Source organism: Macrobrachium nipponense, chromosome 31 (genome assembly GCF_015104395.2).
Source record: "Macrobrachium nipponense isolate FS-2020 chromosome 31, ASM1510439v2, whole genome shotgun sequence".
NCBI lineage: Eukaryota > Metazoa > Arthropoda > Malacostraca > Decapoda > Palaemonidae > Macrobrachium > Macrobrachium nipponense.
This window is the reverse complement of record NC_061093.1, coordinates 28,411,397-28,424,862: the sequence shown is the minus strand read 5'-3', so window position 1 is coordinate 28,424,862 and position 13,466 is coordinate 28,411,397. Positions and strand designations below refer to the sequence as shown.

At 43.3% G+C, this 13,466-nt stretch overlaps 1 protein-coding gene across 3 annotated transcripts in view; it reads left to right on the top strand.

The window, feature by feature from the left end:
* The window catches only part of LOC135206733 (cohesin subunit SA-2-like), a 307,211-nt gene that overhangs the window by 122,829 nt on the left and 170,916 nt on the right, over positions 1-13,466 (top strand). For all 3 annotated transcript variants that reach the window (XM_064238201.1, XM_064238204.1, XM_064238202.1), the window contains exons 6-7: positions 11,913-12,086; positions 12,393-12,597. In XM_064238201.1, coding sequence (XP_064094271.1) covers positions 11,913-12,086; positions 12,393-12,597 — 379 coding nt within the window. The remainder of the gene's footprint in view (positions 1-11,912; positions 12,087-12,392; positions 12,598-13,466) is intronic.

Sequence of the window (13,466 nt, the reverse complement as noted above, 5' to 3'; positions counted from 1 at the left end):
GGACCAGCATTACGCAACACAGCTGATGACGAAGCAGAAGAAAAGAAATGAGGCACATCTACTGCAATTTGCATCTGTCCCAAAGGATGGTCAACACAGGAACCATGGAAGGCTGTCTAAAATCGTTGAAGTCCTTGGGACCAAGGCAGTTAAAGAAAAACTGGTGCGTCACGAGGTTTCAACCCTGGTCAGTGACCAGCATCCACCTAGTATAGGCATGAGTTGCCAGATGCCACAGATTCCTTGCTTTACAATCTTTGACTGTTTTTTAAACTGGTTTCAAGCTGGTGCTAGAAGATTATCCTAATGTTAAGACAGAAGTTTGTTCATGAAACTTACCTGTCAGATACAGGGGGTCCTCGAGTTACGACGTTGATCCGTTCTTACGATGCATCGTAACACGAATTTCAGCGTAAGTCGGAACATTGAAAAATACCACATGATTTAATGTAAATACCTATCAATAACAACGAGAGAACAATTCCTTACCTTTATTAGTTTGATTGGCTTGCACACTGGAGAGGAAGCTGCGGTGCTGGAGAGACTGGGGGAGGTTAGTGAAGAGAAAAAGAACCTCCAGAAGTTGCTGGAGATGCTGAGGCAGATGATTCTTGTGGTGAGGCAGAACATACTAGTACTGGAGATGCTGAGGCAGGTGATTCTTGAGGTGAGGCAGAACATACTAGTGGAGATGTTGGGGCAGGTGAGTCTTTAGGTGAGGCAGAACCTACAGAAGGTGCTGGAGATACTGGGGCAGGTGAGTCTGGGTTAGCAGAACATTCAGAAGGTGCTGGATTAGCAGAGGCAGCTGAGGTAGAGGGTACAGGATCTCCTGCAGGCCTCTCTACCTTCTTAAAATACTGCTCCAGGTTAGTCTGAACAGAGAGCGACCTCTTTTCATCCAAGATCTCCTTGTAACACTGCATCAAATCCATGACGCCTCTGGAAACCCTAGTGAACCTGTCCAAGTTGGGATCCTGAGCCTCAAAAGTTGACAAAGCTTGCTGCAACTCTGCAAAACCTCTTATCAAGTCCTGCCTTGTGAAAGCCTTAGGCTCTGGGGTGGGTGCTTCTTCTTCTTCCTCTATTATCTGCTTCTCCAGTTGTATCAGGTCCTCAGCAGATAACTCCTCGCCATGAGACTCCAGCAGCTCTGTAACATCATCAACCTCCATCTCCAAATTGATTTCCTTACTCAGGGCAACAACGTTCTTGACAACTAGCTGAACTGTGTCCTCAAACCCATGGAAATCATTCACAAATTGAGGACAAATTTTCTTCCAGACACCATTCATGTTTGTTTGCTTAACCTCCTCCCAGGAATTAGCAATGTTCTTTACAGCATCAAGGATGTTGTAGGATTTCCAAAAGTCCTTCAGAGTCAAGTCCTTCTTGGTTTCAGTTGCCTGTAAAGCCATAGCAATTGTCCTTCGTAGGTAGTAGGCCTTGAACGAAGCAATCACTCCTTGGTCCATAGGCTGTAAAAGGGCCGTGGTATTAGGTGGAAGGTAAACCACCTTGACATTAGGGTTGAAGTCTCCCAGCTGGGCAGGGTGTCCAGGGGCATTGTCCAGCACTAGCAACACCTTAAAGGGGATACCCTTGGAGGCGCAATACCGCTCCACACTTGGAACAAAATGGTTTACGAACCAGTCCTCAAACACTGCAAGTGTCACCCATGCCTTCTTGTTGGACTTCCAAATTACTGGTAGTTGACCCTTCCAAATGCCCTTGAGTGCCCTTGGATTTTCAGCCTGATACACCAACAAGGGCTTCAGTTTGAAGTCGCCAGCAGCATTACCCCCAAGAAGTAAAGTTAGCCTCTCCTTGCTGGCTTTATGACCGGGTGCTGACTTCTCCTCCTTGGCGATGTAAGTGCGGTTAGGCATACGCTTCCAAAACAAACCTGTCTCGTTTACGTTAAACACTTGCTGAGCAGAATAACCCCCCTCCTTAATTATCTCAGACAACGCTTTAGGAAATTCACTCGCGTGCTTTCTCATCCCCACTAGCAGCTTCACCTTGCAATTTAAGGTTATGGTAATTGGCCCGAGCCTTAAATCGCATAAACCAACCCCTACTAGCCACAAACTCTTCACTTTCACTTCCCTCCCCCTTTTCTTTTTTCAACGCTTCAAACAATCTTTTCGCCTTCTCCTGAATCACCATAAGGCTGACTGGGATACGCCGTTGATTTTTGGTCTTCCAACCAAAGCACCAATAACCTTTCCATTTCAATTATTAGGACCACTACGCTGCTTAGTTATCACTGTCGCTTTCATAGGAGCAGATCCTTTCACATGTTCAACGATGCGCTCTTTATCTTTGATAATGGTAGCAACGGTCGAACGGCTAAGGCCAAGCGAGCGGCCAATGTTTGTTGGCGTTTCTCCCTTCTCGGATCGCTTTATAATGTCCACTTTAATTTCCATGGTGATGGCCTTTCTTTTCTTCGATGCACTACCATCAGAAGAGTCCGCCTTGCGCTTGGGAGCCATAACAAAGAGCAAAAAGTTACAAAAACGATACAACACGAGGGAGAGAGAGGCAGTGTAAACAACCAAAATGGCGTATGGGCGAGGACTGAGCGTAGCGAAGCGACGCCGTCCTCTCCCCCACAAAGCGTATTCTTCCGCCGTGCGCCTGGAACTAGTTCGCGTTTGTTTACGTTGCTTACGACGCTAAACCGCGTAAGACGGAACGACGCAAAATATTATTTTTTATATTTTTATGGGGGCGCGTTCGTAACCACGAAACATCGTAAGTCGAGACCAGCGTAACCCGAGGACTTACTGTATATATATAGCTGTATTCTCCAACGTCCGACAAAATTTCAAAACTCCCGGCACACGCAGTGGTTAGTACCCATTTCCGCCGCTGGGAGGCGGATATCAGGAACCATTCCCATTTTCTATTCAGATTTTTCATACCACCGGACAATCAGGAAGTGTCTACGAAAGGAAATGTATTATCTACGATTATGGAGTCGATTCGTGCCCTGGAATCAAAAGTGCTTGCTCTACAATCAAATGTGTCTAAGTGTAATGATAGTGTTAGTGCATCTAGTGTTGTGGAGGGGGCATCAGATCGGTCCCATAATGCCTCCAGGCCTAGGCCTCTGCCGGACTCCCAGGCCTTAGGGAGAGGGCAAGCCGAAAGCCGAAGGAGGGTTACGGGATCTAATATCCGGTCTGACGTCCCTTCGGCAGAATCTGAGGATGAATCTCAGACTGCCAGGGTTCGTGCACGAGCACGGGTCCTTAAAGAGTGCTTCTCATCCTCCGAGGCTTCCTCTCCTCACTGGGGTTGGGACTCTCGGAGGACCTCTCATGGGGAGAGCGGCAGGGGCACAAGGTGCCGCACAGGCGGCCGTCGTCCTTGTCGCCCTCTTAAGAGAGGTTTCAGAGAAGAGGACGCTTCACGTCCTTCTGATCAATATTTGGATTCTCCACCTGAATATTTTGAAGCTTTTCCACTGCAGAAAAGGAACAAGACTTCATCAGGGGAGGACTCTTTCGAGCGTCCAAGTCGCTCTAAATTTGTTCCTGAGTTGAAGGAAAGGGCATCCCCTCGCCCATCTTCCTCTCACAGGATTAGTCCTTCTTCTGATCGAGAATTTTCTCCATCAAGGGAAATGCTTTTAGAGATGCAAAAGCAGTTGGCTTCCTATTTTGCGAAGAAAGAGGCAGAACCTAGTCATCAGAGGAAGGATCGGTGGCTGCCTGTTAAGAGGACTAGGCAGTCCCCGGCTCCTTCTCCTCGTTTTTCGGCCTTTGAGTCACCTCCTAGTAGCCGACTCATTCGAGAACGTGAATGCGTTCCTCATGAAAGGGCGTCTAGGAGAGACGAATTTGACGGAGACGTGAGTTGCCGCACAGGCGGCCGGCGTCTTTGTCAAAAGGCCGAGAACGCTCAGAAATCCACGACAGAAGTTCACGGTTCTGTTGTTCGTTCTGTTTTGCATGACGATAATCAAGACGCTTTTAAAGAAGCGTCAGATATTGTTCAACGTTCTGTGCATCGAAGTACTCTTCAGGACGTTCGGGAAGACGCTTCTTATGACGCTCGGCGTCTTACGCAGCGGAGCGCTCGCCAGGACGCTCGAGCAGACGCTTCTCAGGACGCGTGGCATCTTGCACATCGGGACGCTCGCCAGGATGCTCAGGAGGACGCCTTGGAAGAACGTTTTGAGTCCGAAGCGTCAAGATATTTCGCAAGCTCAAGATATTAAAGTGTCGAAGATAACAAGGAAACAACGATTGGTTACTTCGAACTCTTCTTCAACAAGAGGCACCCTCTTGCGAACAGGACCTCAAGGATTATTATCATCGCGATCTTTGAAGGACACTGCTACTCGAGAGAGAGATTCTTCTAGTGATTTGTGCCCTACGGATGAGGAGGAGCCGACAGCGTCAGCGGCTTCAGATTATAAGACGTTAACGAACCTTCTTAAGAACTTGTTCCCAGATAATTTTCAAGCGTCGGTTCCTTGCTCTCCCCCTTCACAATTAGCCTCATCGAAGGCCAGGAAGGCTCCTGGCTTCGTTAAAATGGCCACTTCGCTCTCTGCGAAGAGAGCGTTTAAGAGAATTCAGGATTGGATGGACTCAAGGAAGACTAAAGGAAAGACTTCTTTTGCTCTTCCCCCATCTAGACTGAGCGGGAGAGCGGGGATCTGGTATGAAACGGGAGAAGAAGCGGGATTGAAAGCGCCGTCTTCTTCTCAAGGCGATTTCGCAAATTTAGTGGACGCTCCGAGGAGGTCTTATCTATCATCAGCGAAGGTTTCTTGGATGATGTCAGAGACAGATCATCATCTCAAAGGAATATTTAAGACGCTGGAAGTGTTTAACTTCTTGGATTGGTGCTTGGGGGCCTTGGATTTACAATCTAGAAGTCAAGACTCTATTTCTTTGGAAGAATTTTCAAGTGTGCTGGCTTGCATGGATAGAGCAGTAAGGGATGGCTCTGATGAATTAGCATCTCATTTTGCTACCGGACTGCTGAAAAAGAGAGCTCTCTATTGCAGTTTTGCGGCGAAAGCGGTTTCTCCTGCGCAGAAGGCAGAATTGTTGTTCGCCCCCTTCTCTACACATCTTTTCCCGCAGTCCATGATTAAGGATCTGTCGGTTAATTTGCAGGAGAAAGCAACGCAGGACCTCTTGACTCAGTCTTCCAGACGCCCTACTCCCCAGGCTTCTACTTACACCGCGCAAGCCCCCAAGAAGAAATTTAAGCCCTTTCGTGGAGCGCCTTCCTCTAGAGGTTTTTCGAGAGGAAGGGGGTCCTTTAGAGGCAAGGCCTCTTCAATTAAGAAAGGAAAAAATTGACATTTCTGCCCTTCAGGCACCTGTCGGTGCGAGACTCACCTTGTTTGCTCAGGCATGGAGGATGATAGGGTCGGACACCTGGGCCCGTATTTATCAAAGCTCGCAAATCCTTAAGAGTACTTTTAAATCATTAAAACACTCTTAAAGTTATGAAAATTCTTGAGAGAATTTTACGAAGCCTCTTACGCGCAATGAGTACTCATATCTCAGGCCGAGATTTAAGAGTGGTGGAGGGGTCTCCTAAGTACTTAGGAGTTTCTCATAGCGGTAGTCACAGACTGTAAACATGGCAGACGAACAAGAACACCGCGTTCGCCGCCCGAGGAATTTTCGTCCAAGACTGCATATACTCGATGTGTATGACGACAGTGAGTTTAAAAAAAAATATAGAGTTGATCAAAATGGCCTCATGTATGTGACTGACTTGATCAGAAAGGCGATTGCCAACCGCACAGAGAGGTTTTCTGCGGTTTCTAACATATCAGTCTCTCTCTCAAAATTAATGGATTAATTAATTTTGTCACTTATATTCGCGCAGGATTAGACACGAAGGGTCAAGAATGGAATGAAAATGCAAATCCTTAGAGCTTTTTTGGTTAGTAGCGAGAGAGGAGCACTAGGCCTATTGTACTATACTCTGTTTTTTTTCATCTGTCCATCCGCTTGTGGTGTTTTTGTATGGTAACGCTGCGTCCCGGGCTTTAGATAGTTACGCTATGTGTAAGTTTTAGGTAAATAAAAGGATATCTGGGTGTACATTTGCAACTGAAAAGTGTTTTAATAATTTACTGTTTGCGAATTACACCGTTAATATTCGAAATAGGATATTATCATAATCGTTGAATATGAGCTGAATGTCACTATCTTAAGCCCGGGACGCAGTGTTACCATACAAAAACACCACAGGCGGATGGACAGATGAAAAAAAAACAGAGTATAGTGCTTCACCTCTTTCATGTCATCAGATTTATGTGTATATATATATATATATATATATATATATATATATATATATATATATATATATATCTATATATCTATCTACTTTATCTCTATCTATCTATCTATCTATCTATATCTATCTATCTATCTTTATCTCTATCTCTATATCTATCTATCTATCTCTATCTATCATCTATCTCTATCTCTCTTATATCTATTCTCTTCCTCAATCATCTATCTATCTCTATTTATCTCTATCTATTATCTACTCTATATCTATCTCTATCTCTATCTCTCTCTATCTATCTATCTATCTATCTCTATCTATCTTCTATCTATCTATCTATCCTCTCTCTTATGTATCCTATCTATCTCTCTATCATCTATCTATTCTCTATCTATCCTATCTTATCTATCTATCTATCTATATCTAGCTCTATCTAATCGATCTATATATCTTATATCTACTATTCTCATATCTATATCTATCTATCTATTCTCTATTCTCTCTTATCTTAATCTATCTATCTTCTATCTAGCTATGTATCTATCTATCTCTATCTATCTATCTATCTATCTCTACTTTTGAATTCAACAATAATATACAGATCACAAGGTTAATATCATAATTAATGAATATATTGAATTTTTAAAATACTTTTTTTTATTAAAATAATGGCGAAAATCGTATCTTCATGGATTGTAGCACTATATTTTCCGCTATTGTTAGCGAGATCTTCGCTTAAAAGTTTCTCCTAAATATACCGTTTTTCATAGCCAAGAGATTCTCTCAGTGTTGATAAAACACTCTTAGAAGTTCCTCTTAACTATGAGTGATTGAGTGACTTAAGAGAGAATATTTAGGAGATGTCATAGGAGCTATGATAAATACCGGCCTTGGTCCCTAGATGTGATCGAGAGAGGATACAAGATCCCTTTCCTCTCTGCTCCTCCTTTGAGCACGAAGCCGATAGACCTGTCGCCTGCATACCAGCCAGAGAAGCAACAGATTTTGCTCGACCTTCTAGACCAAATGTTAGAAAAGAAAGCCGTAGAAGAAGTCCTAATGTTAGATTCCCCAGGCTTCTACAACAGGTTATTCCTGGTTCCGAAGCAGTCTGGGGGATGGAGACCTGTCCTAGACGTCAGCAGACTGAACCTTTTTGTGAGGAAGGAAAAGTTCAGGATGGAAACGTCTCAGTCTGTGTTAGGGGCTTTGAGACCAGGAGATTGGATGGTGTCATTGGACCTCCAAGACGCTTATTTCCACGTCCCGATTCATCCTCAATCAAGGAAGTTCCTGAGGTTCGTCTTAAAAGGGCAGGTCTTCCAGTTCAGGGCTCTTTGCTTTGGTCTGAGTACGGCACCGATGGTTTTCACTTTCCTCATGTGGAATGTAGCAAAATGGCTTCACCTATCGAAGATAAGAGTCTCGCTCTACCTGGACGACTGGCTAATCGGGTCGTCTTCGGAGTCAAGGTGCCTGGAGGACCTTCAAACGACATTGCAGCTGACGAAGGCCCTGGGCCTAATAGTCAATTACGAGAAGTCCCATCTGATCCCCACGCAGTCCATCGTGTATCTGGGGATTCAGATGGATTCAGTGGCTTTTAAAGCTTTTCCATCAAAGGAACGTCAGCAGAAATGCTTAGAAAAAGTGTCAGCTTTCTTAGGGAAAGAAACATGCTCGGCGAAGGAATGGATGAGTCTGCTGGGAACCATTTCTTCGCTGGAGAAGTTTGTTTCCCTAGGGAGGTTGCACCTCAGGCCACTCCAGTTTTTTCTGGCAGAAAACTGGAAGGACAAACAGAACCTAGACTCGACTTTGGTGATCTCACAAGCGGTCAAGGATCAACTGAAGTAGTGGCAAGATCCAATCAAACTTTCAGAAGGACTGTCCCTCAACCTTTTGAGCCCCGACCTAGTGTTGTTCTCAGACGCCTCCATGGTGGGCTGGGGAGCAACACTAGGCAAGGAGGAAGTGTCAGGCCTCTGGAGAGGGGAACAGAGGTCCTGGCACATAAACTTAAAAGAGTTGGAGGCCATTCGGTTGGCTCTTCAATTCTTCGAAGAACGATTGGTGGGCCGAGTTGTCCAAATCAACTCGGACAACACTACGGCTCTCGCTTACATCAAAAAGCAGGGGGGGACACACTCTCGATCACTGTTCATGGTAGCGAGAGACATCCTTCTATGGGCGAAAGCTCGAAGCATAGTGATCCTAACAAGGTTAATTTCAGGAGTACAAAATGTTCGAGCGGATCTTTTAAGCCGTCAACATCAGATGCTTCTCACAGAATGGACCCTCCATCTAGAGGTTTGCCAAGAACTATGGAAGTTGTGGGGATGACCGCTAGTCGACCTCTTCGCAACCTCGAAAACGAAGAGGCTTCCGATTTATTGCTCTCCAGTTCTTGACCCGGAAGCAATAGCGATAGATGCCATCCTATGGGACTGGACGGGGATGGACGTTTACGCCTTTCCCCCGTTCAAACTCTTAGGAGAGGTAATAAGGAAGTTTGCGGCGTCGCCAGGAGCGAGAATGACTGATTGCCCCCTTTTGGCCCTCAAGCGATTGGTTCACGGAGGTCATGTCTCTTCTGGTAGACTTCCCAAGAACCCTGCCAGAGAGAGTAGATCTTCTCAAACAGCCCCACTTCGAGAGGTACCACGGGAACCTCTCCGCTCTGAGTCTGACTGCGTTCAGACTATCAAGAAGTTGGCCAGAGCGAGAGGTTTTTCAAGACCAGTGCCAGAGGCTATTTCCAATGCGAGAAGAGCTTCCTCTCGAGCGGTTTATCAATCGAAGTGGGCTGTCTTCAGGAGGTGGTGTAGGAAGAAAGGTATTTCCTCCTCCACGACCTCAGTGAACCAAATCGCTGAGTTTCTCCTGCATTTGAGAAATGTGGACAGACTTGCAGTGCCCACAATAAAAGGATATAAGAGTATGCTGTCAGCTGTCTTCCGTCACAGAGGGTTAGACCTGACAAATGATAAAGACCTTCACGATCTTTTGAGATCGTTTGAAACAACTAAAGTACCGCAACCGAAGGTCCCATCATGGAACCTTGACGTAGTTCTAAGGTTCTTGATGTCCGCTCCGTTTGAACCTCTGCATGCTGCCTCGTTGAAAGACACTACAAGAAAGGCGGTTTTCCTAACTGCTCTTGCCACGGCAAAAAGGGTTAGTGAAATTCAAGCAATAAGTAAATATGTGGGTTTCAGAGGACACAGTGCAATGTGCTCCTTGAATCCTAACTTCTTAGCTGAGAATGAAAACCCATCTAACCCCTGGCCGAAAACCTTTGAAATCAAGGGGTTAGCAGAGTTCATCGGACAAGAGCCAGAGAGAGTCCTGTGCCCTGTCAGGGCTCTCAAATTTTATTTGCAAAAGACTAAAGACTGTCGGGGTCCTTCTGAAAATCTATGGTGCTCTGTTAAGAGACCCGACTTTCCTATGTCGAAGAATGCACTGGCATTCTTTTTACGAAGCACCATCAGGGAAGCCCATGCGTCCTGCCCAGATGGTGATCTGAAACTTTGAAAATAAAAGCCCATGAGGTGAGAGCTGTCGCAACCTCAATGGCATTTCAAAAGAATATGGCACTCAGCGATATCATTAGTGCTACTTTTTGGCGAAGCAACTCTGTGTTCGCTTCACATTACCTGCGGGATGTGAAGATGGCATATGAGAACTGCGAGTCGCTAGGACCATACATATCCGCAGAAATGTTATTGGGGGCAGGAAGCAGCACGAATCCTATCCTATAGAGAAGGGATAGGTGTGCTTTTGATTTTATGGTGTTGGTTTATGGTTGAAAGGTTGGTTGCTTGAGGCGCTTTCCCTTTCTTTAGCCTAGAAGTTATGGGACTAACTTCGATAGGTTAGGTCAGGTGGTGGTTTTTAGCTTCGTTGCCCTCACAGTATGGTCAATATGGTCTAGTCACATTGTGGTCATGCTCCCGTTGACAGATCATCTAGAACTCACCAGCTATATAGGTCACTACCTTGCTGGAGACTAGTAAAGCAGAAGCAGACTTGGGTGACAGTAATCACGAAGTCAGCTATGTCAATCATCTGCATGTAATTTGTTTCCTAAAATCCTTCTATTCTGTCCCTTCCCACCTCCAATGGTGGGATTCAGCTATATATATATCTGACAGGTAAGTTTCATGAACAAAATGTTATTGTCATGATACAATAAAGTTTGTTCATACTTACCTGGCAGATATATATAATTAAGTACCCACCCACCTCCCCTCAGGGGACAGTGGTATGAAAAATCTGAATAGAAAATGGGAATGGTTCCTGATATCCGCCTCCCAGCGGCGGGAATGGGTACTAACCACCTGGCCGCCCACTGCATGTGCCGGGAGTTTTGAAATTCTGTCGGACGTCGGAGAATACAGTTATATATATATCTGCCAGGTAAGTATGAACAAACTTTATTGTATCGTGACAATAACATATTTGTTAGCTATGAAAAATACAAATTGATTAAAAATTTGTTATGTTTCATAGCATGCATGTGAAGGCAGCAGAATATGTTGGGGTTCTTTGATCTCAGTAATTTGACATACAGGTAGTAGTGCTTTATACTCACAGGGTCCTTTAGTAGTATTTGGACTGGTGTTCTGTTTTGGGTTAGGTTCCCTCGGTGGATTCATAGTATACTTAAGTTTGTACAGTTTATGGATCACACAACATGAATTTGGAAACATGGCTGCTTTAGGCCTTAGACTCTACCTGTACACGTGCATTACGGCTTTCTGACTGTTGTTTTCATTTTTTTCTCATATGACTGAATGATATATCTTAAGATGATTTCATGGAAAAAAGTAATTTATAAAAAATTGAGTTAACAGAAAACTTTAATTATTTTGCTATTGTTTGTATTTTCCACTGCCATTTTCTTCAGTTTGCTAACAAACCATTGGAGTACTTATAATCCTTAATTCTCTGAAACCTACCACTATTGTGCCATAATTGTTTACATCATTCAGTGTCTATCTGTCTTTAATATTTGAATATAGGCATGAAAAAAATACCTAAATGGTTGATTAGGGGAATGGACCGGAGAGATCAAAGAGGAAGACTGGGCCGTCACTATTGCAGAGCATGTACTACACAATAATTGCAGAAACTTATATCCTGGAATATCCTGGAAAATATGGTACATCAACTTTCACATTAAGCATAATAAAAATTTTTTTTGCATTTAGTGATCTTGGGAGATATTTTAAATGAGGATCACAAAACTCACTCAAATGACAATTTGAAAAAGTAATATACATGTAGGACTACTGCCCAAAATTGTAAGAAAAACAATGGGTGAGGGATGACTGCCTGAACATTTTATATTGAATGGAGTCATAAAGTTTGCTGATAATGATGAGTGTTTGTACCTTTGATATGTTTTCTATGGGATGTTGTACCATTTAAAAGGATTTCATGTGTATCAGGCTTTCAAAAGGTTAAACCTTTGTTTTGTAAAGACAGCTTGTACTAAATATTTGTACTGGATTTTTTTTTTATTTTATTTTTTTTTTTTGTAGGCATGCTTGTTTAGGTAATGAATTTTGCTTTGCATCTTAAAACCTTCCTAAGCATTTTGATGAGTGTAAATTTGATCTTTTCAGCAAGTTGTAGATGATTGGATCGACTCTTACAAGGATAACAGAGATGCTGCTCTGCTTCAGTTGATGCAGTTTTTCATCAATGCAGCTGGCTGTAAAGGAAAAATTACGGCTCATATGCAGGCTACCATGGAGCATGCTGAAATTATCCGAAGGATGACAGAGGAATTTGAAGAGGTACAGTGTAGAATGAGTATTTCGACAATGCTTTTTCCCATACTTTTAATATGTATGAGAATTGTGCTGTATTGTACTGTATTGTACTGTATTGTACTGTATTGTAATGTACAGAAGATACTTGTAGTCTTTTAGCTGGAGACCCTTGCGTACTGTTTCAGGTAGCCTTCGCTTTTTCATGCTGCTGGAATAGACGCGGGTAAGTTTTGGTAATAAAAGCATACGTCCCATAGATGTAGTGCTACACTTCCTGTGCATTTTCACATCAAGCCTAGTGATACAGATTCATCTCTTTGTGACTTTCAGGAAAGTGGTGAGTATCCCTTGATCCAGGGAGGGCAGCAGTGGAAGAAGTTTCGGAGCAACTTCAGCGAATTTGTTCAACTTTTGGTGAAGCAGTGCCAATATTCTATCATCTATGACCAATATCTGATGGATAATGTTATCTCACTTCTCACTGGTTTGTCTGACTCACAAGTTCGAGCTTTCAGGCATACTGCTACATTAGCAGGTTAGTTTACAAAATCTGGTGTTTTGTTGAGGAAATTTTTTGTCACATTACAAGTTATGTTTGAGGATTCATTGAGTTCTGTAGGGGGATTTAGTATTGAAAATTCATTAGGCCTTTTGGAAAAAATTTACACTTTGCTTACTCTGCATTCTATGGGAAGGCTGATTATGAAGGAACTGTATAACCATGTGACTTTTTCTGTTACTCAAGCAGAAATAATTACCATATATACTCATGTAACACGGTCTCGTATATCATGCGACCCTAAATTTTCACCCTTAAAAAATTATTTTAGCATGTATCTCCCGTTTCATGCAAGTTAATTTACGAGACTGAATAACAATAGGCTAACTTCTTTTCCTCCTCTTTATCTATTCCATTTTTTAGTTAGGCTAACCCCTTTTCCTCCATCTTTATCTATCCCATCTTCTAGTTAAGTTTAAAAAAGTAAAAGAGAATACCAAAAGTATCGTTAGTAATGTTATACTTGTTGTATAAACACACACAGTCAGAAACACCTGATTTGCTATTGACAACTGAATCCGACAGAAACAGCTGATTTGCTATGGACAACTGAATCCGATGAAAACAGTGATTTTGCTTGCATTTCAAAAATTGTACGATAGTAAACAGTTACCATAGTTATGTTACAAATGACATTAAGGAGAATAGGACTGATATATTTTGACATTACCATATCCTTACTTGCTATGGCAAAAAGATTGGCAAGGGCATATACAGACAGTTCCCGGGTTACAACGGGGGTTCCGTTCTTGAGACGCGTCGTAAGCCGAAAATTGTCGTAAGCCGGAACATCGTCAAAAGTCCTAAGAAAACCTTTCTTTTAATGCTTTGGGTACATTGAAAAC